Genomic DNA, 21320 nt, shown 5'->3' with positions numbered 1-21320 from the left:
CCAACACTGATTTCCAAAACAAACTGAGGCTAGATGGCCAGCCATAGAACCTGGCACCCAACACCAGCCTTTGACAGGTGAGCAGGGTATCCAACAGTGAGGGGCCTCTTGCCAATTTCCTCCCATCATCATCCCAAGTTGGGAGGAGGGTGGGGACCCCTTTCTCTGACCCTGAGGACTCCTGGGAGTGCCCAGGTCAACCTTTTCTCCTCTATGAGGTTCTCAATGTTAGGCCAGAACTATTCCTAAGTCTAAACCTTCAAGGCCTACTTTCCTTCCCTCCTGCTGACAAGTGGGCTGAAGAGGGACTTAGGGACTGCCCAGAAGAGGGCAGCTCCCAAAGGTGCTAGAAAAGGCTTACATGGCATACACTCACAAATATTTTCTTTCCTGACCCAGATAACAAGGCAAAGCAGCACAACTATTTATTCTCTCATCCCACAGGCTTTTCTGGAATGTTCCTACCCCAGGTGGCCCCGGAGTCCCTGGAGCCCAATGTCACTTGGAGTGGGGGATAGAGGGGGTAGTGTGGCTTGGGTCAGAGATGTTGAGGGGGCGAGGTAGGAATTAGAGGGTAGAGATCAGTACTTGGCCACAGCAGAACCTCCTGACTCCACTGATCTTCCATTGCTCAGGGAAGTTTCAGAGAGCTCTACCTCTCCCCACCAGAAAATAATAAAAGGAATATTTCCTCCAGCTTTGGGGAAACTGTTTGAATTTCAAACTCGCTTAAATGAGCTTAACAGGAGTGAAACCCAAATCCTGCAAATGGGTCTAATGCAGGCTAATAAGCTATTAAGCTACAGGTGAGATTACCATTCAATGTGTACCGGTGCAGCAGCTTGGCCCCTCCTATGATTGGCAGTGTTGCTTAGAGGAGCCCAGAGAGAGAACTAGCTGAGTCCTGAAACTCCACCCTGTAAGAGTAAAGTCCCCTCTTCTCAAAAAGTGGTTATGGAGCCTGAGGAAAATCAAGGCCCACCCAGAGCCAGGAAGATCCTTAGTCTAGCAAAATCTGGTACATGGCAGTGACTGACCAAACTGCCATTTCAGACCTTGATTTATCACTGCTCCACCCCCATAGCCTCCTCTTGGCAGAAGGCTTTGGGTACCCTTGCTAGCAAAGCCAGTCTTTCAAGGCAGAGAGGTTGGGATCTGTGGGATGGAGCTATTAAAACCCTCTAAGTATAGCAGATGGAAAGACCAAATCTGTCAGAGTGGTCCTGCCTCTCCTTCTGGGCACAGAACTTCCCTGAGGACCCAATCTCCATCCCAGCTGTGTTTCCTTCTTTCTTCCAATAGTGCCAGACTTAGGGTGAGGAATTCTTCGACACTTACTTTCTGCTTGCTTCAGGGGCTTTCCTTTCTGGAATGTTCCTACCCTAGGTGGCCCTGGAGTCCCTGGAGCCCAATGTCACTTGGAGTAGGGGATAGAGGGGTAGTGTGGCTCGGGACAGAGATGTTGAGGGGGCAAGGTAGGAATTAGAGGGTGTTGACAGGTGAGCAGGGTGTCACTCCATGTAAGCCCACTTAGCCCCACAGAGAAGTGACTCTTTGGCCCTTCCCTTTATGCCACCAATCCCTACCCCTGCCCTCTGAACCAAGAGACACACAGGAAAAATCAGAAACCCAGTTGACTTCTATAGCAGTGGCCAGCAACCCTAGAGAGTTACCCAGCCTGAGGCAGGCACCCTAGCCACTTAAAGTGACAATAGAAAATAGAGTGTGCAGCAACACGGTGCAACTAGAGATTATCATACTAAGTGAAGTAAGCTACAAACAGAAGGACAAATACCATATGATATCACTTGCATGCAGAATCTAAAATATGACACAGGAGTTCTTGTCATGGCTCAGCGGATATGAATCTGACTAGCATCCATGAGGACAAAGGTTTGATCTCCGGCCTCACTCAGTGGGTCAAGGATCTGGTGTTGCCATGAGCTGTGGTGTAGGTCACTCCTAGCTTGGGAACTTCCATATGCCACCGGTGTGGCCCTAAAAAGACAAAAATAAATAAGTAAATAAATAAATTCTTACAACTCTCATAGCTCTCTGTTTTAAAAAATAAATAAATAAATAAATATGACAGAAATGAACCTATCTACAAAACAGAAACAGACTCACAGATACAGAGAACAGACTGTGGTTGCCAAGGGGGAAGGGGGAGGGAGTGGGATAGACTGGAAGTTGGGGTTATTAAATGCAAATTATTACATTTAGAATGGATAAACAATAAGATTCTTTATTGTGTAGCACAGAGAACTATATCCAATCTCCTGGGATAGACTATGATGGAAAATAATCTAAAAAAAGAACATGTGTATAAAAACAAAACAAACAAGGAAAATAGTGTATGATATGACTCAGTCTGGGTCAGGCTCTTTGCTCCTCCTTAGAGGTACCCTGAATAGGTCCTGGGCTGGTCTTATCAAACGTTCACAGGGGAAGGAAGGCAGGGCTGGGTTATAAAAGAAGTGCATTATCCCTGCCTCTACCTCTCCTACTCTCCATCCTTTGTCCAGTGAGGTGGCCTGTGCATTAAGCTTGGATTGTGAAATATAACAACATAGGGCTGTAAGGCTCCTGGCCAAGGCTACCCTATCATGGCAAGGCTTAGACTCTTTGGAGGTCTCTCCCTGGGGCCAAGACAGAACCAGGAAAGTGTGGAGGGTGGCTGTTATAACTAACACTTCCACAGAAAACGAGCTCACCATAGGTTCCTCAGAGCCATGCAGCTCATAAAAACATGGAGGGCATTCTGGCACAGAGTGGAGCAGCAGCAGGTGCAGCCAGTGGATCAGGTGCAGACCAGGGGTACAGTTCAGTTCCCCCAACACACATCCCTTCCCCTCAGATGCGAGCCCCACACCTCTGCTGGCATGGCCCACCAGACCAAACTATCCCCTACATCATGAGCCCTGGGCACTCTGGATGCCTCCCAGCAGAACCTCCATCATGGTCAGCCACCACAGTGGTTCACCAGGGCAACCTCGGAGGGGTGACTGTAGAGGAGGAAGTGCCTGCTGCTCAGCATCCCCAGACCCCACAAGGTCAACAGACAGAAGAACAGGTATGTGAAAAGCAACCCAGGCTCATTCCCCAAAGGTGAAAGGCAATCCCTCCCCTCAATGGAACAGCAGGCGGCTGGAGCCACTGACTCCATCAAGCCAGCACCCCCTAGCCAGGGTGTGGAGGCCAAGGGGGGAGCTCCCCCACCAAGGAGTCCCCCAAGAAGAAGAAACTCTCTTTCAAGACTTCTTTTGTGGTGCAAGAGGTTAAGGGTCTGTATTGTCACTGTGGCTGGGGTTGCTGATGTGGTGTAGGTTCAATCCCTGGCCCAGGAATTTATGCCACAGGTGCGGCCAAAAACAAAAACAAAAACAAAAACACACAAAAAAACTGTAGTTCCCATCATGGCTCAGTGGTTAATGAACCCAACTAGAAACCATGAGGTTGCGGGTTTGATCGCTGGCCTCACTCAGTGGGTTAAGGATCCGGTGTGGCCGTGAGCTGTGGTGTAGGTCGCAGATGCAGCTCGGATCTGGTGTTGCTGTGGCTGTGGCATAGGCCAGTGGCTACAGCTCCGATTAGATCCCTAGCCTGGGAACCTTCATATGCCATGGGTGTGGACTTAGAAAAGACAAAAAAAAAAAATCTAATTGAGTGGCTTGTCCTTCAAGAGAAATCGAAAGGGTGATAGGTCTACCTCCTCACCCACAGAGGAAGAGCAGGAGAAGGGGGAGATGAGTACATGCAGTGAGGAAGGCACTCCCCAGGAAAGGAAGGCTGTTGCCACTCATGAGACCAGGAGCCCCAGACCAAAGGGGCAGAGGCTAGTGCTGACTCCAGGGGAGGAGACACAGAAGAGGGAGGACCCTAGGCTGCAGAGCCATCTACTCCCTTGGGGCTGGAGAGTGGCCCTACACCAATGAGCAAGCAGAGTGAGTAGTCGGATGGGGGCAGATTGGTGATCTCAAACTGCAAAAACTGTGCTGTCCTTTTGAGGTCACTGCCTGGACTTGGTGCCCTGGCTGCCCTCCCGTGCTTAGAAAGGAAGGGGCTGTTGCAGCCTATCCACATTCCCTCTCCACTTCTCCTCCTCTCTCTCCTGTGGATTTTCCCATCTTCCATCTGGTCTTTCTCTTAAGGCCAGTTGAAGGTGATCCTTCAATTTCCCAGGTTAGGTTAATGATGTGAAATGCTCCTTCCCCTGGCCTCTTTCATTGTTTCCACCCATGCAGACAGCTATTGCTGGTTTCTTCCCCAATTCTTTTCCAAGCAGGTTTTATTTACTCCCCAAATCCCTGAGCCAGATGTGAGGGTGCCTAAACTCCCAAACCCTTAGTGTCCAGCCTCTTCCCCTGTTGAGTTTTTAGTCTCTTGTGCTGTGCTTAGTCTCACCGAAGCTGGGGAAGACACTGCCTCTGTCTAGATTTTTTTTTTTTTTTGGTCTTTTCTAGGGCCGCACCCACAGCACATGGAGGTTCCCAAGCTAGGGGTCTAATTGGACCTGTAGCCGCCAGCCACAGCAACATAGGATTTGAGCTGCGTCTGCAACCTACACTACAGCTCATGGCAACGCCGCATCCTTAACCCTCTGAGCGAGGCCAGGGATCAAACCTGCAACCTCATGGTTCCTAGTCGGATTCGTTAACCACTGAGCCACAACGGGAACCCCCCTGTCTAGATTTTTATAAATGTCTTACTCAAGTTCAAACCTTTAGCTTGTGAATCAACTGAGTCTCTTTTTTGACTTGGTAAGCAAGTATTAAGCTTTGGGGTTGGAGGAGGTCTGTAAGGTGAAACAACTTATTGCTTTTTTTCCCCCTTCCCATTGTTGTAAGTAACTTTTAATGGTCAAACCCCAGATTTGTACTTTTTAAAAAATAACTGCTAAAACCATTCTCTTCCTCCTGGTTTTACTATAACATTTGGAAAAGGAATAAATATTGTCCGCTTAAAAAAAAAAAAAGAAAAATCTATGGCTCCTCTGTACATGCTCCTTTTGGAAACCCACATAAAATCAAGAGGTCTGTGGATTTGTAACTTAGAGATGTGTGATTTTAGTTGTTATCTTCATGTCTCATTATTATGGCAATAGCTCTCCTTCCCTGCACAGCACCTGGGTCAGGGGAGCAAATAAGTGTCTAATCTTTTTGCTTGCCTCCTTCTGACATGACACTGAAGATGAAGAGAGGTACATGGCTTTCAGTGAACAGTCCTTCACCCTCTATAGCTGTCTGGCAACATTAGTTATGTGACTACTTTGAAGCAGAAACATACCTAGAACCACTTTCATTATTGTTTCCCATTGATTTTTAAATGCCTAATCCATGAGGATTTAAAAAAAGACTAGTTCTCAGCCTCATGTGTAAACTGGATGCTGAGCCCAAAGCTGACTTTCAGACGCCACACCTCTGGTCTAGACTGTGTCAGGCTTCTCTCTCATCACTCTAGCTCCTTTTCGGTCTTCCGTAACTCCACAGGCCATCACTTCATTCTTCTTACAGAGAAAGCTTCTCAAACACAAATCTGCTTACCCTCCTGCCTTCCCAATCTAAAATCTTTAAGGAGCCATGCAACCTAGCTCCTGTATAACTCTTTTCAAGCCCTCCATTCCCTGAATGGATCATGTTCCTTCCCATTTCATGGTCTTTGTTTATGCTGTTTCTCTCTGCAGCTCTCTCCATTGCCTCTGCCCTCAGTCCTATGTTTGCCTGGTGACTGCCTATTTAGTTCTTTAGGTCTCAGTTGAAAGATCATTTCTTTTGGGGGCATTTTCCTAACATCACACATCCCTCCCAGGTTAGGACAGTTATTTACTTTCATGACATCATGCCCTACATCTTCCTTCCCTGTGATCCTTCTGGGGGCCCCAGATTCTTCTACTCTGAGCTCTTGACCTGGTAGGCTCTGCACCTACTGTACCTGCTACTATTGTATTTGACAAGCTTCTACTCAAGTCTTCACTGATGCCTTCTCCAGTTCTCCAGAGTAGAAATTATGTACTTTCTGTCTCTCTTTCCAGGACCTCGCTAGGTTCTTATTTAGGCCTGTTTGGTACCAATGCCAAGTTTTTAGCTCTGTCACACAACTAAACTCTTGGCTGCTCCAGGGCAGACACCAGACCTTGTTACCTTTTCACTGTGGTGGGAAAAAACTCAAAACATATTTGATGAACTGATCAATAGAGATTCTCTGAAATTTCTTCTAACACAAAATATACTTGGCCATGGATATGTTTTTCCAACTTCCTACTACACAGTTTTGAGTGACACAATGTCTAGTGTTTTCTCCTTTCCGACATTTTCAGCCAAATGTTTCTTTCTTTCTTTCTTTTTTTTTTCTTTTTGCCTTTTCTAGGGCCACTTCCTGCGGCATATGGAGGTTCCCAGGCTAGGGGTCGAATCGGAGCTGTAGCCGCTGGCCTACACCTGAGCCACAGCAACACGGGATCCGAGCCGCGTCTGCAACCTACACCATAGCTCACGGCAACACCAGATCCTTAACCCACTGAGCAAGGCCAGGGATTGAACCCGCAACCCCATGGTTCCTAGTTGGATTCGTTAACCACTGTGCCATGACGGGAACTCCAGCCAAATGTTTCTATGTAAAATGAAGCTTAGGACTCAGTACCAACTATTTATTCAGGCAGAAGGAAGGAATGACTTGATGATGGGAGGAGATAAAAAGAGAAATAAAAAGAAGGACCAATATAATGTAATCAAAATAAGATTTTTTTTCTTAATTTTGAGGGTAAATGCTACCATACTAGTGGCAATGACACTAAGAGCCCCCAGGGGCTGAGAGAGAAGCACAAAGAAGGTGTTGAGTACTAGCTCCATAGACTAGGCTCTGGGGCAGAGTCTAAAACACCCTGTATTAGATACTGACCCGTATCATGTGCCACTGGTGAGGAAGAAGACAGCGTGCTTTTCCCAAAGGGTGAAGACCTCCCCAAATGATGACTCTTCTCAGGAGGCAGGAGTGCTTTCCCAGAATAACCTTTTTGCTCTTTATTCAGCTGCTGCAGCAGATACTCATTAGTTACCACCAGGGATCTGAAGCACAGGGGGAAAAAGACAGTCATGAAGTCATAAAAGCAAAGTAGATGCCATTCAGACCTGAAATGTTTGCTAAAGATAAATGTAAAATGAAGTAACGTCTTTAAATAGAAAGAACTGTCTGATTTATGAGTGGGCTATTTTAAAAGCAGTTTAAAAAAAGTTTCTTTATTCATTACAGTTCTGTTTGACTATGTTTCAGACTGACTGCAACAATAACATAGTTCATTCGCATTTTATGTAGTAATTGTTCTATTCTTTCCAAAGCACTTTCATGATTCTTGGACTCTGTATTACCATGTAATGTTAAAAGCTATCAGAGGCTGCCCATCCTCCTAAAAAAGAAGCATACACAATGCTATTCATTGCAGCATTATTATTATTATTTTTTTTTAGGGCCCCATCCATAGTATGTGGAAGTTCCCAGGCTAGGGCTGAATCAGAGATGCAGCTGCTGGCTTATGCCACAGCCACAGCAATGCCAGATCTGAGCCACTTCTGTGACATACACCACAGCTCAGGGCAATGCCGGATCCTTAACCCACTGAGCAAGGCCAGGGATAGTCAAGTTCCTTACCACTGAGCCACAACGGGAACTCCTGCAGCACCATTTGTAACAGCAAAACACTGTCAACCTAAATGTCCATCAATAGAAGACTAATTAAATAAAGACAGAGTGGAATCCCACACGTCTTTAAAAAGGAATGAGAACTTACTCTATACTCTACTTTGAAATGATTTCTAAGATGAAATGTTAAAGCAGCATTATGCCTCTTTTTACATAATAGAGGGCGAACACAAATACACACCCATACTGGCAATGGAAGCCTAATGCGAGAGAAGGAAAGGACAGAGGAGATAGGTAAGGAAACTAGATTTGTCTGAATTTATCTGATTTTGTTGATCTGACTTGGGGACCATGTAAATGTTTTACATAATTATAAACAAGATGAAATCAAAATGAACAATAAAAATATTCCCTATGAATATGAAAATAAAATGAAATCAATTGAACCTGTATACTGAATTGATGGTTTAACAATATGCAGAATAATTATTTCAAATCACTTTAAAATATAGCAATTTGTACATCACTAAAGAGATATACCCTAATGTTCTCAAAGTGTGGTCCCCAGGCCAGAAGTAACAGTATCATCTGGAAACTTATGAGAAATGCAAAATCTGGAGTTCCAGTTGTGGCGCAGCAGAAATGAATCCAACTAGTATCAGTGAGGATGCGGGTTTGATCCCCAGCCTTTCTCAGTGGGTTGGGGATCTGGTGTTGCTGTGAGCTGAGGTGCAGGCTGACAGCTATAGCTCCGATTCCACCCCCTAGTCTGGGAACATCCATACGCCATAGGTGGGGCCCTAAAAAGCATGCATTAATTAATTAATTAATGGGGGAAAATAAAATGAAGATCCAGTATATATTTTAACAACAACAACAACAACAAAAAAAATGCGAAGTCTCAGTTCCTAACCAAGATCTGCTGAATCAGAGATTCTGGGGATAAGACCCAGCAATCTGCATTTCAACAAGTGTTTTAGCTGATCCTGATATACACCCAAGTTTGAGAACCATGAATTTATGCTATTCACTCTACTTTTATACATGTTTGAAATAATTATAATGAAAAGTCAAAAAAAAAAAAAAAAAAGCCAGCCAGAACAGATATGGGTTGAAATCCTCTGAATATGAACATATTCCATGGAAAAATCAGGAAATGAAGTTCAGGGCTAAAGATTTGGGGATGGAATTATGTTTAATTTCATTGAAGGTCCTAGTTAAAGGTGTTTGGCAAATCAAAATGTGAAGGGCTTCTCTAAATGCGCCAATAGTCTTGAGGCCTCTTCTGATTTGTCTGGCCTGCATCCTGAGGGTTTTGTTCTTTGAAGAGGTTGATGTTATTGAGCTTCTCTGAACACATACATGTTCATGGATTCCTTCATTATCACTCTCTTTGGGTGTTCTTGATGTCTCTCCTATGACCAAACAGCAGGTAGGCACTTTCCAGAAGAGCAAGATGGCTAATTTTAGGGGTATATTTTGACCAAGGAAAGATAGCTGACCCAAACAAGAGTCCTGTTGGATCCAGTGAGAAATGATTTATTATTGAGGTATTGTAACCCACCAGTGCCAGCAAAGACGTTTAGTTCCTGGTGTTTTCTGCAAAGCAGTGTCTTGGTCCCTGAGCAAACTGGCCTGGATACTTGTGGTTTACACACAGAACAGAGTTAATCTGAAAAGTATTTGCCAAGTAAAACAAAGAAGATAAAGTAAATATTTGTTTCCAGAAGCCAGCTATGTGGACCCAATCCTACCTCTGACTTTCGTGGAGAAGGGCCACTGTCTCCTCCAGCTTCTTCAGCTGGGCAAGCTCCTGGTTCAGGTAAGCCACCTGCATGCTCAGCTGCTGGTTTTTGCGCAGAAGATCATCTACAAAGATTATAGTAGCCATAGGTGAGCAGAACTCCAAGCAGCTAGTCTTGGAGCAGAGCTTGAGTGGTCATGTGGATATCTTGAAGAATTTGGGGCCCCCTGCACCCACCTCCACACTTCACTCACCATTTCTTCCCTTGGAGACAGCAGATATAGCAGCAAGCATACGGGGTGTAGCGACACACATATTTGAATTAAAACTCAGTCACTTAACACTGCACATGTAGTTCATTTTTCTTTGTTTCACTAGAGCTAGTAACCCTGTCATAAGGAGTCAGTGAGACAGTTGTGCTAATATACTATAGGCAGTCAATAAATATTAGGTCTCCCTGTATTCTCCATTTTAGTTCATGAATATGTGTCCTTCACTCCTTACGGAGTATGTGAAAACATCTAGAACTGTGTCAGGCACAGAGTAAAACCCCAATGAGTGCTTGCAGAAACTGGGTTTGTGGCCAAGACATTCATACCTAGCTTTCTAAATATGTTACCACGGGAGTTCCCGTCGTGGCGCAGTGGTTAACGAACCCGACTAGGAACCATGAGGTTGCGGGTTCGGTCCCTGCCCTTGCTCAGTGGGTTAACGATCCGGCGTTGCCGTGAGCTGTGGTGTAGGTTGCAGATGCGGCTTGGATCCCGCGTTGCTGTGGTTCTGGCGTAGGCCGGTGGCTACAGCTCCGATTCGACCCCTAGCCTGGGAACCTCCATATGCCGCAGAAGTGGCCCAAAGAAATAGCAAAAAGACAAAAAAAAAATAATAATAATAATAAATAAATATGTTACCACGGCCTACAATAATAAGATAGTTAAAAGCATGGGAACTCTGGTCCTAAGCAAGTCAGTCTTCTAGAACAGCAATTAAACTTCAATATGCTTACGAATCACCTGGGGTTCTTGTTAAAAAACAGATTCTGATTCAGTAGGTCTGATGTGAGGCTAAATATTCTGTATGTCTAACAAGCTCCAAAGTATTGCTACTATCACTTGCACTTTGAATAGCAAGGTTCTGGAAGGTGGAAATCAGGGTTGCAACAGCTGTATTTATCACTAGTAATCCAAAATAAAGTAATGGGTCTCAGTGCTGATTGAAAATAGGTATCTAGTGAATAAACATCTATTTATTTTCTATGTAGGTAAGTAATATCTTGAATATTTAGGCTTATGAGTATCAGATAGTGATGAGATTCAATTCTGGAAATTCAGTGCTGACTTTCAAATGAAATTTCTCTTACAAATCTAAATACCCATAATGTGTGTTCGGAGGGTCTGAGCTGTAAGTTTAAAGCCAAGGGTAGACTTTATATTAATACTAAATCAGTAAAAATCAAGATTTCCATGGGGTATTATTTTTCACTTATCATAATGGCAGAAAAAATAATAACCCAGTGTTGGCAAGGGTGAAATGAAAAGCATTCAAATATACACCTATTGCTGATGTGAGTATAAAATGAAACCGCATTTCTTGAGAATGATTTGGCAATGTGTAACAAAAGCCTCAAAAATGTCCCCTTCTTTTGACCCACTAATTCTACTTCTAGGACTTCTAGTCTCCTAGGAAAATAGCCTAAAATGCACATAAAGATTTATATACATAGATATTAATAGCTGCATTATTTATTATAGCATAAATATTAGGACTCTCGGCTTCATCAGAAGAGAAGAAAGAGAATCTTAGGGACTCATTTTCACTCTAGGGTCTTTTCTTCTATTTCAGGTCATCTGAATGTTTGGAAATTCATAGAATTATTTATAACATGACAGATTAGAATTATTTATAATATTATAAATAATGGCAGTTATAATAGCTAATATTTTAAAAGCTATACAGAGGACTAAATAGATAAATATGGTATATTTGTGTGCTATTATAGGAAATGCATATGCTATTAAATTAATAACATTAGGTTGTAAAAACTAGATTGCCCAGGGTAGGGAGCAGAGGAAACTGCCTGCATAAGGATCTGAGGGAACTTTGTAAAATAACAAAAGTGTTCTGTAATTCGAATGGGTTGGAATTAAATGACTGTATATATCTGTCAAAACTCATCAAGCTTAAAATGTATTTATGCACTTTGTTGGAATATAAATAATTTTTTAAAAATCAAGACATAAATGTTAAATTTGAGTTAAAAATACATGTGGGATATGATGAAAAAGTATACCAAAAACATTAATAGTAGTTATTGCTGGGTAGGGGGTTATGCTTTCCTTATATTTTTCAAACTTTCTGTAAAGAATACCATTGTCTGCTATAATAAGAAAAAACAAGTGTCCTTCTCAAAAATAATGACAATAATAACAACATTTGCAAATGCTTTACACTGATGAAAGAGTAAACTCTTTTGCTCTGGTAACTCAAGCTACCTGCATTACTACTCTCTGAGGTAAGATGGTTTCCATTTCAGAAGCCATGAGAGCTCTGGATGACGAAGCTTATTAAATGGGTGATCTATAAACAAAAGGTTGTCTTGGGACACACCACACACGTTTTCCTGAACTTACCATAACTGTGGGACTGGTGCCCACTCACAACTGAGGTGGCAGTACCTTCCCCCAAGTGCTGGATTTTTTCTGACAAAATGAGGTTTTCCTCCAACACTCTGACCAGTTTCTGCTTCAAACTTTCCTTTAGATTAGAAAACAAAACACAAACATACTAAAAATGAAAAATTCTGAATGGAGGTCAGCATCTCTCTCACTAGAATTTTTGTCTTTTTTTTTATGGCCCCACCCATGGCATATGGAAGTTCCCAGGCCAGGGGTCAAATTAGAGCTACAGCTGCCAGCCTATGCCACAGCCACAGCAACCCCAGATCCAAGCCACTTTTGCGACCTACACTACAGCTCATAGCAACGCCGGATCCTTAACACACTGAGTGAGGCCAGGGATTAAACTCGAGTCCTCATGGATATTAGTCGGGTTTGTTACTAATGACCCAATAGGAACTCCTCTCACTAGAATTTTAATTCATTGGTGAACTTAGCTCAAGTGCAGCAAACAAATTTATCACATGTAATTGTAATCGTTCCTGTGAGTTATCCACTGCTCTTACAGAACAAGTGGTCATTTTGACAAGTGGCCAGCTTGTCTGAATCACTTATCTAAAGTTTCTAGAAACTGAACTTGATGTATGAAAATCCTCTAATGTTAAGAAAGGAGGGTAGGAGTTCCTGTTGTGGCTCAGCGGTGACGAACAAGACTAGTATCCATGAGGACTCGGGTTTGATCCCTGGCCTTGCTCAGTGGGTTGAGGATCCAAAGTTGCTGCAAGCTGTGGTGTAGGTCACAGAATCAGCATGGATCCCACATTGCTGTGGCTGTCATGTAGGCCAGGGGCTACAGCTCTGATTTGACACCTAGTCTGGGAACTTCCATGCGAGTGTGGCCCTAAAAAGGGGGGAGAAAAAAAAAGAAAGAAAGAAAGAAAAAAAGAAAAAGAAAGAAAAGGAGTGTAAAAAGCCTAAGGATATGAGTCCCTTCTTTCCCTCCCAAAGCCAGCAGCCTGATGCTCTAGGAATGGCCCTCTGGTGGTTTAAGGCTCTCTGCTCCATCGGAAGGGAGGAAAGACAATCTCAGAGACATCTAACTTCCCTCATCAGAATCAAACCATAACCTTTAAGAATATGGTCCTAAATATTTTCACTCTAGAGTCTTTTAAAAAATTCTTCCATTATGGAGTTCCTGTTGTGGCTCAGCAGAAACAAATGTGACCAGTATCCATGAAGACACAGGTTTGATCCCTGGCCTCACTCAGTGGGTTAAGGATCTGGTGTTGCTGTGAGCTGTGGTGTAGGTTGCAGACTGGCTTGATCTGGTGTGGCTGTGGTGTAGGCAAGCGGCTACAGCTCTGATTTGACCTCTGGCCTGGGAACCTCCATATGCCGTGGGTGCAGCCCTGAAAAAAAAAAAGACAAAACAGCAACAACAAAAGACCAAAAACAAACAAACAAAAATTTTCCATTATAAGTCTTTCCTTAGAATTTTTGGATTAGGGAGTCATCCCTGCAGAACCTCCAAAGTGTCCCCACAAATTTTGTGTTCCTGATTTGCACAGACTGACTTTTCTGCATTTTGGTTCATAAACATTTTGGTGTTCATGGTGATGATGATCTTTATGCCACATGGCACATAGCTGTTCAAGTCGTGCTACCCTGTCCTTTTCTAATAAAGGAAGAGTAGGAAAAGAAGATGAAGACAGCATACCATGTCATTAGGGATGAGCTGTCCAGCCTCCTTCAGTTCCATCTCCTTCCTGCGGAAGGCTTTTGATGTGTCTTCAGGATGTGAGCGACACCACTGCTGAGAAGGAGCAGGGACTACCAAAGTCAGAAGCAGATCTCGGGCAGGACCTGCCAAAAACTGAAGTTGAGCACATAGGCCAATCTTAAAAGCTAAAGCACAGAGTTCCTAGCCAATAACTACCAGTTCTGTAGGACAAATAGGGTAACCTAATATCTCCTTTTTACAAGAATTTAGTAAGTGGCTCTAAGAGATGTTTCATGATGGAGGTAAAAAAATTATATCCCACATCTATGGAGAAACAACAGCAGACCCTCATGAGTGCACACACTGTGCTACTCTCTAATCACTGTTGAGTAACTCTTGGGGATAATTTCCTACAAAACAAGAGCAAAAGATCAATGTGGGAAGGAAAGTAGCTGGGCTAAGACTTCTCCTGAATGTCCTTTAGAAATTAAAAAAAAAAAATCTAAGCCTAAACCACTTTAAATTTTCTAGTTTTTACTCAGACTTTTACCACTACCAAAGCTCCTTGAATTCTTTTTCTATTAAACAATAAACACATGGGGACAATATTGCAAAACCATTTACCCTCAAGTTCCTATAAAAGAAGCCGTAAAAAAAGAGTCTAGATAATTCAGTCATTCAAGTTTTTCAAATCAAAACATTTCAATAGGCATCTCAGAACTCCAATAATCAAACACAATTTCTGTTGTATTTTTATTGGTACTTTCCCAAGGATTATAAAATCGTTCTGTAATTATTAACATGACCATGCTCCATTTTACATCTCATCACTCTTTGTATTACTCAAAGATAACCAAAAAAAGCCACAGGAGAAATAAGACAACTGGTGCATGAGGAAAAAGTGCTGATAAAAACAAACTAGGAAAGGAGTTCCCATCATGGTGCAGCAAAAACAAATCCGACTAGGAACCATGAGGTTGCGGGTTCGATCCCTGGCCTCACTCAGTGGGTTAAGGATCCGGCGTTGCCATGAGCTATTGTGTAGGTTGCAGATGGGGCTTGGATCCCACATGGCTGTGGCTGTGGCATCAGCTGGCAGCTATAGCTCTGATTAGACCTCTACCCTGGGAACCTCCATATACCATGGGTGCAGCCCTAGAAAAGACAGGAAAAAAAAAAAAAAAAACTAGGAAGAAGATTATTAGAGAAATGCAGGTTTGTCAATTACTGTGTTGCTGACAAATTTTGGTAAGTGATCATGAGAACAATTTTTCCCTGCAAGTTAAGGGGGCTGAGTGGCCATTATTAGAACACAGAGCAGAGCAAGGTCTGAGCCCTTCTCCAGGAAGAATGTATTCACTTACCAAGAAACTTCTTGTTGAGGAGAAGGGAGCCAGAGCCGTTCCAGTGCTTATCCACAAGCTCCAGGAGCTGTCTGAGGACGGTGGCCACGTGAGAGGTTCTGGTAGAGATCGGGGGACTGTGGTTTCCTGGCAAACCATATAAACTGCCCAGGTCACTAGAGAGAGGCTCAAGAAAAAAAAAAAAAAAAAAGGAACAATAATCATTTGTCATTCTTACACAATAAGGGAAGTAAGAATCCAGACATTTAAAGTATTGACATTACAAAAAAAATTGGCTTCATCTTTTAGTTTGGATTTGATAGAATATTACTTATGTTTAAGGGAAATACAATAATATACAAAGGATAATTTCAAAGGTAACAGTATCTTCTATCAATTTTTATAGATATTTTCAGAAGAAACAAAAAATGTTTTGACACCTAAGTCTATGGCTCAATGTATTATGTTATATAATATTGGACGATTAAAGTGAAGAACATTTTTTAAGGTGTTATATATAATAAAATAAAATGGAGAGAGTTCCCTGGTGGTCTAGTGGTTAGGATTCAGTGCTGTCACTACTGCAGCACCAAGATCCCCACATCAAGCTGCTGAACAGCATGGCCAAAAAAAGGGGGGTAATTTAATAAAAGTTATAATTCATAAGCTTATATTTAGTATATTAATATATAATGAACATAAATGCCCTATAACATTAAAAATGTTAGATAAATGTTATTGTTGGCACAGTAGTAAAGACTTTTTATTCAGTAAGAATCACACCGATCATGTTCATTAAGAGGGCTATATAAGGATTGTGAACATATGAAAAAGTAAAAGGTCCTTTAAGAAGTTAACCTGATTAGGAAGAAAAGCCATAGAAAGTCTTGTTACACCACAAGCCCACTTTAGAGGATCTTGTAAGAAATGAATATTTACTGTCATTGGTTTTTCATGTATTGGTAACTGTGTGTATATATCATGGAGCAGCTTAGAAACATATATGCCTTTACATATTTTCTTTTATTTATCACAATTTAGTGAGAGTGGGGGATAATTTTTTAATGAACTTTGGGATAATTTTGTTACTTTTTATGAGTTTTAATTTTCAGCAGGCTATGCCTCATGGATTTTTAAAAAGTTAATTTTTATAACGTCTATAATTCCAAAGTCAGATGGTCAAAAATTAATTTTCTAATCATAAATTAATGTTTGGTTTAATTTTCTGTTATGGGGTTTTTTTTTGTTTTTTTTTTTTGTTTTTTGGTCTTTTTGCCTTTTCTAGGGCCGCTCTGTCGGCATATGGAAGTTCCCAGGCTAGGGGTCTAATCAGAGCTGTAGACCCCGGCCTATGCCAGAGCCACAGCAACGGCAGATCCCAGCCATGTCTGCGACATACATCACAGCTCACGGCAACGCTGGATCCTTAACCCACTGAGAAAAGCCAGGGATCGAACCCTAGCCTAGTCGGTTCCTAGTCGGATCTGTCAACCACAGCCATGACGGGAACTCCATGGGATTATTTTTTAATGATTTTTTTATGACTTTTCTTTTGGCCCACCTGCAGCATGTGGAGGTTCCCTGGCCAGGGACTGAATCTGTGCCACAGCAGTGACCCAAGGCACTGCAGTGACACCAAGATCTTTAACCCACTGCATCAAAAGAGAACTTTTTTTTTTCTTTTTTGTCTGCCCCACTGCATATGGAGTTACCGGGCCAGGGATCAGGTCTGACGCAAAGCTGGATCCTTAACCCACTGTGCCAGGCCAGGGATCAAGCCTGTGTTCCAGGGTGCAGAGGGCCACCAATCCCATTGTGCTACAGCAGGAACTTCGAGAACTCCAAATTTTTCATAATTTTTTTTTTGTCTTTTGTCTTTTGTCTTTTTGGGGCTGCCACCTGCGGCATATGGAGGTTCCCAGCCTAGGGGTTGAATCGGAGCTGTAGCTGCCTGCCTATCTATACCACAGCTCACAGCAATGCCAGATCCTTAACCCACTGAGTAAGGCCAGGATCAAACTCGCATCCTCATGGATGCTAGTTGGGTTCATTAACCACTGAGCCACAATGGGGATCTCCTATAATTTCTTTTTTTTAAGTGGCTGCACCTGCAGCATAAGGAATTTCCTGGGCAGGGACTGAATCTGAGCTGCAGCTGCAACCTATGTGGCAGCTGCAGCAACACTGCTGGATCCTTTAACCCACTGCATCAGCCAGGGACCTAACCCATCAGCCAGGGACCTAACCCGAGCCTCTGCAGTGACCTGAGCTGCTCTAGTTGGATTCATAAACTACTGTGCCACAGTTAGAACTCACACTTTTTTTTTTAACTTTTATTTTTTGGCTTTGTTTTTGCCATTTCTTGGGCTGCTCCCTCGGCATATGGAGGTTCCCAGGCTAGGGGTCTAATCGGAGCTGTAGCCGCCGGCCTATACCTGAGCCATAGTATTGTGGGATCCGAGCCATGTCTGCAACGTACACCACAGCTCATGGCAACGACGGATCCTTAACCCACTGAGCAAGGCCAGGAATTGAACCCGCAACCTCATGGTTCTTAGTCGGATTCGTTAACCACTGAGCCACGATGGGAACTCCCTCTTTTTAACTTTTAAAATGCTCCTCTGACTTAAACCTTCCTAGAAACTGCACGGTGTACTGCTTTTATATTTATATTCAGGCAGCTCTTTTACAAATTTTCATATAAAGAAATATAGTATCTAATAGGAGAAGAGAAATCGGAATTTTTAAGATAGTCCAGAAAAGTGCATTGAGATTTTAATTGCTATTTTAATGATAAAACATGAAATAGAGATGAAAAAATTTCCTGGAACATGTTTTATTAATATATCATCCAAATATCCTAAGTGTTGCTGTACTTTTGCCCTAAATACATTAACATCTAGTGCTATTATCTGGAAAAATAGGCATCAGTGGCTGAAAATGGAAAACAAAAGGAACCAAAATGTCAAAAAAGTATTACAAGACTGCCCCCTTTGGTGCACAAAAATTATAACCACCTCCAAAGTTTTGAGAATTGAATATCAAATATTTAAAGGGTAAAAACAAAACAAAACAAAACAGGGTGGGGTGATGCACTGAAGGTTTGGGATAGAAATGCTGTAAAAATTTGGTTGTGATGATTGTTGTACACCTAAAAATGTAATAAAATTCATTAAGTAATTAAAACAAAACAAAACAACACAACAGGAGTTCCTGCTGTGGTTCAAAGGTAACAAACCCAATTAGTATCCATGAGGATGAGGGTTTGATCCCTGGCCTTGCTCAGTGGGTTAAGGATCTGGTGTCACCATGAGCTGTGGTGTAGGTCTCAGATGTGGTGTAGATCGAAGATGTGGCTTCGATACTGTGTTACTGTGGCTGTGGTGTTGGCCGGCAGGTGCAGTTCTGATTCAACCCTAGCCTGGGAACTTCCATATGCTGCAGGTGAGGCCCTAAAACAAAACAAAACAAAACTTAAAAACCCATGCTAATGTGCAAAAAGATTTCTAACAATTGAAAAATAAGTAACTAGAAACAGTTGTTTTTGACCAAATCCTCTGCTTTCTCACAGGGCAGTAAGTGATCAAATGACAAATGATTCACATGACAAAGGACTATGGGTTCAAAGGAAGGAATGTCCTGAGACTTACGGTTCCTTTTTTATTTTTATTTTATTGTTATTATTATTTTGTCTTTTCTAGGGCTGCACCCGCGGCATATGGAGGTTCAATCAGACAAAAATTCCTTGGATAGGAGTTCCCATCGTAGCTCAGTGGTTAACGAATCCGACTAAGAACCATGAGGTTGCGGATTCGATCCCTGCCCTTGCTCAGTGGGTTAAGGATTCGGCATTGCTATGAGCTGTGGTGTATGTTGCAGACACGGCTCGGATCCCACGTTGCTGTGGCTCTGGCGTAGGTCTGTGGCTACAGCTCCGATTAGACCCCTAGCCTGGGAACCTCCATATGCCACAGGTGCAGCCCTAGAAAAGGCAAAAAAAAAAAAAAGACAAAAAAAATTCCTTAGATAATACAATTAATCTTCTGCTTGCTGCTACTTTGGAAAAAACTGGAATAATTTAAATTTCTGCATAGACAAGCATAGAAGAAAGGTCCCAAGAAAGTTAGTCATTTGTGGCTAAAGCAAATGTGTGAACATGATAAGATTATAAACATCAGTGCTACAGATATCACTCTTCAGCCTTGAGCCCCTGGCAACATCTGCCAACATTACCAACTTCCTGTGGTAGACTGTGTCCACCACTTTTTTTCTTTTGGCTGCACCTATGAGCCAGAGATCAAATCTGAGCCACAATAGTGACCTGAGACATTGCAGTGACAATGTTGGATCCTTAACTCACTGAGCCACATGGGAACTCCCCCACACTTAATATTAAAATACTTCCCCACCATATTAATGCTCTGGAAGTGTATTAGGAACCCTTCTCCTTGTGACACAAATGAGGAAATGTGGCAGAAGGGAAATAACTTTACCAAGGGGAAAAGAATCAGAGGCTTTGGCCTGACAAACAACCTCTGAAAATCCCTTTAAAATTCTACCACTTGATACAAACTACCACCTTCAAATCTGAACCCCATTATGGTCTTAGATGTGATGTGTTTTTGCACAAGCACAAAAAGCCAACACTTGCCTCACTGCATGTAGCATCTCTGAAACCATGCTTTGGATTCAGGGTGGCAAGGATATTTTCCTTCCGTTTGAATCCTCTCCTTGATGGGCTTAATGGCCTCTTGGTCAAACTCTCTCTGTTTTCTGAAGTCCCAGTAGGCAACAGCAGGGTCCGCAGAGAGTCTCCCAGGATGGAGTTGTTTGGGAAAGAACCATGTGCTTGTGTTAAATCACCGAGGCTGGTGGATAATTGTTGCTCTACATTGACCAGCAGAGCAGGGTCACTGTTGAAATGGGTTGTAGCATACAGATCTGTGAAGGAAAACAAGCCAGGAGATGCCCTTCAACTTTCTATGTCTCAATTCCATCCTTACCCTACCTGGAGTCCAAGGGTCATAATGGCCTCTCTCTAGTATATACCCTCAACTCTCTGGATCCTTTCTCTCTCCTTCCACCTGACAAAACCCCAACTCTGGTTAAATCCAAATGTCCACATCCTCCAAGCTTATACCAGAGCAGTGGGAAATGGCTGGAGAATGGCATGCGTTTCTTTTCACCACCTTCACTTTACATTCATAACCACTATCTTAACTGGACCCAGCTATCCTAATATATTACTCTAATTAATTTACTATTCTATTATTTGAGATCACTATTCCACAATTCTCTTTTCCTCAAAGTTCCAACACCTTCTTCTCCCTCCTCCCTCTCGGTGCTGATCTCTTTATTTCTCTGAGCAAAACAGAGAAAACATCTATGTGATCCCACCCCTAATTCTACCAATTCCGCCTGAATTTTCTTTTCTTTTTTTTTAAGGGCCAAACCTTTGGCACATGGAAGTTCCCAGGCAAAGGGTCGAATTGGGAGCTGCAGCTGCCAGCCTACACCACAGCCACAGCAATAATGCCAGATTCTTAACCAACTATGCCACCAGGGAACTCCATATTAATGCCATTCAATTCCCAGCTCCACTTTCTTCTCTGAACTTCAGACTTATGTGTCTAATTATTAAGCTAGCATCTCTGAGAAGTTTTAATAGGCACTTAAAACTTAAGGTGTCTAAGGAGTTCCCATCGTGGAGCAGCAGAAACAAATCTGACTAGGAACCATGAGGTTGCAAGATCAATAATCCCTGGCCTCGCTCAGTGGGTTAAGGATCCAGCGTTGCCATGAGCTGTGGTATAGGTCGCAGACACTGCTCAGATCCCGCGTTGCTGTGGCTCTGGCGTAGGCCAGCAGCTCTAGCTCCAGGTAGACCCCTAGGCTTGGAAACCTCCATATGCCATGGGTGCGGCCCTGAAAAGCCAAAAAAAAAACAAAAAACAAAAAAAACCAAAACACTCATGGAGTGTTATCTTCAGAACATATGTAGTATCTGACCATTTCTCATCCCTTTCACTACTATCTCTCTAGTTCAAGCTACCATCATCTTTTATCTGGATTCTAATCTATTAATTTTTTTAAAAAAATTTCTGTCTTTGTTCCCCATTGTCTATTCTCAAACCAGTAGCCAGAGTAATTCTTTTTTTTTTTTTTTGTCTTTTCTAGGGCCGCTCCCGCGGCATATGGAGGTTCCCAGGCTAGGGGTCTAATCAGAGCTGTAGCCACTGGCCTATGCCACAGCCACGGCAACG

At 42.7% G+C, this 21320-nt stretch overlaps 1 protein-coding gene across 2 annotated transcripts in view; it reads right to left on the bottom strand.

The window, feature by feature from the left end:
• Window positions 1-6722: 6722 nt before the first annotated feature.
• The window catches only part of LRRC36 (leucine rich repeat containing 36), a 72977-nt gene continuing 58379 nt past the window's right edge, over window positions 6723-21320 (bottom strand). For both annotated transcript variants that reach the window (XM_047792662.1, XM_047792664.1), the window contains 6 exons: window positions 19709-19998; window positions 15079-15244; window positions 13712-13857; window positions 12010-12133; window positions 9390-9504; window positions 6723-7064 (listed from right to left, as the gene is read on the bottom strand). In XM_047792662.1, the coding sequence (XP_047648618.1) occupies window positions 6839-7064; window positions 9390-9504; window positions 12010-12133; window positions 13712-13857; window positions 15079-15244; window positions 19709-19998 (1067 nt within the window). In that variant the 3' untranslated portion in view covers window positions 6723-6838. The remainder of the gene's footprint in view (window positions 7065-9389; window positions 9505-12009; window positions 12134-13711; window positions 13858-15078; window positions 15245-19708; window positions 19999-21320) is intronic.

Source organism: Phacochoerus africanus, chromosome 8, assembly GCF_016906955.1.
Source record: "Phacochoerus africanus isolate WHEZ1 chromosome 8, ROS_Pafr_v1, whole genome shotgun sequence".
Taxonomy (NCBI): Eukaryota; Metazoa; Chordata; class Mammalia; order Artiodactyla; family Suidae; genus Phacochoerus; species Phacochoerus africanus.
This window is presented reverse-complemented; position numbering and strand designations above follow the sequence as displayed.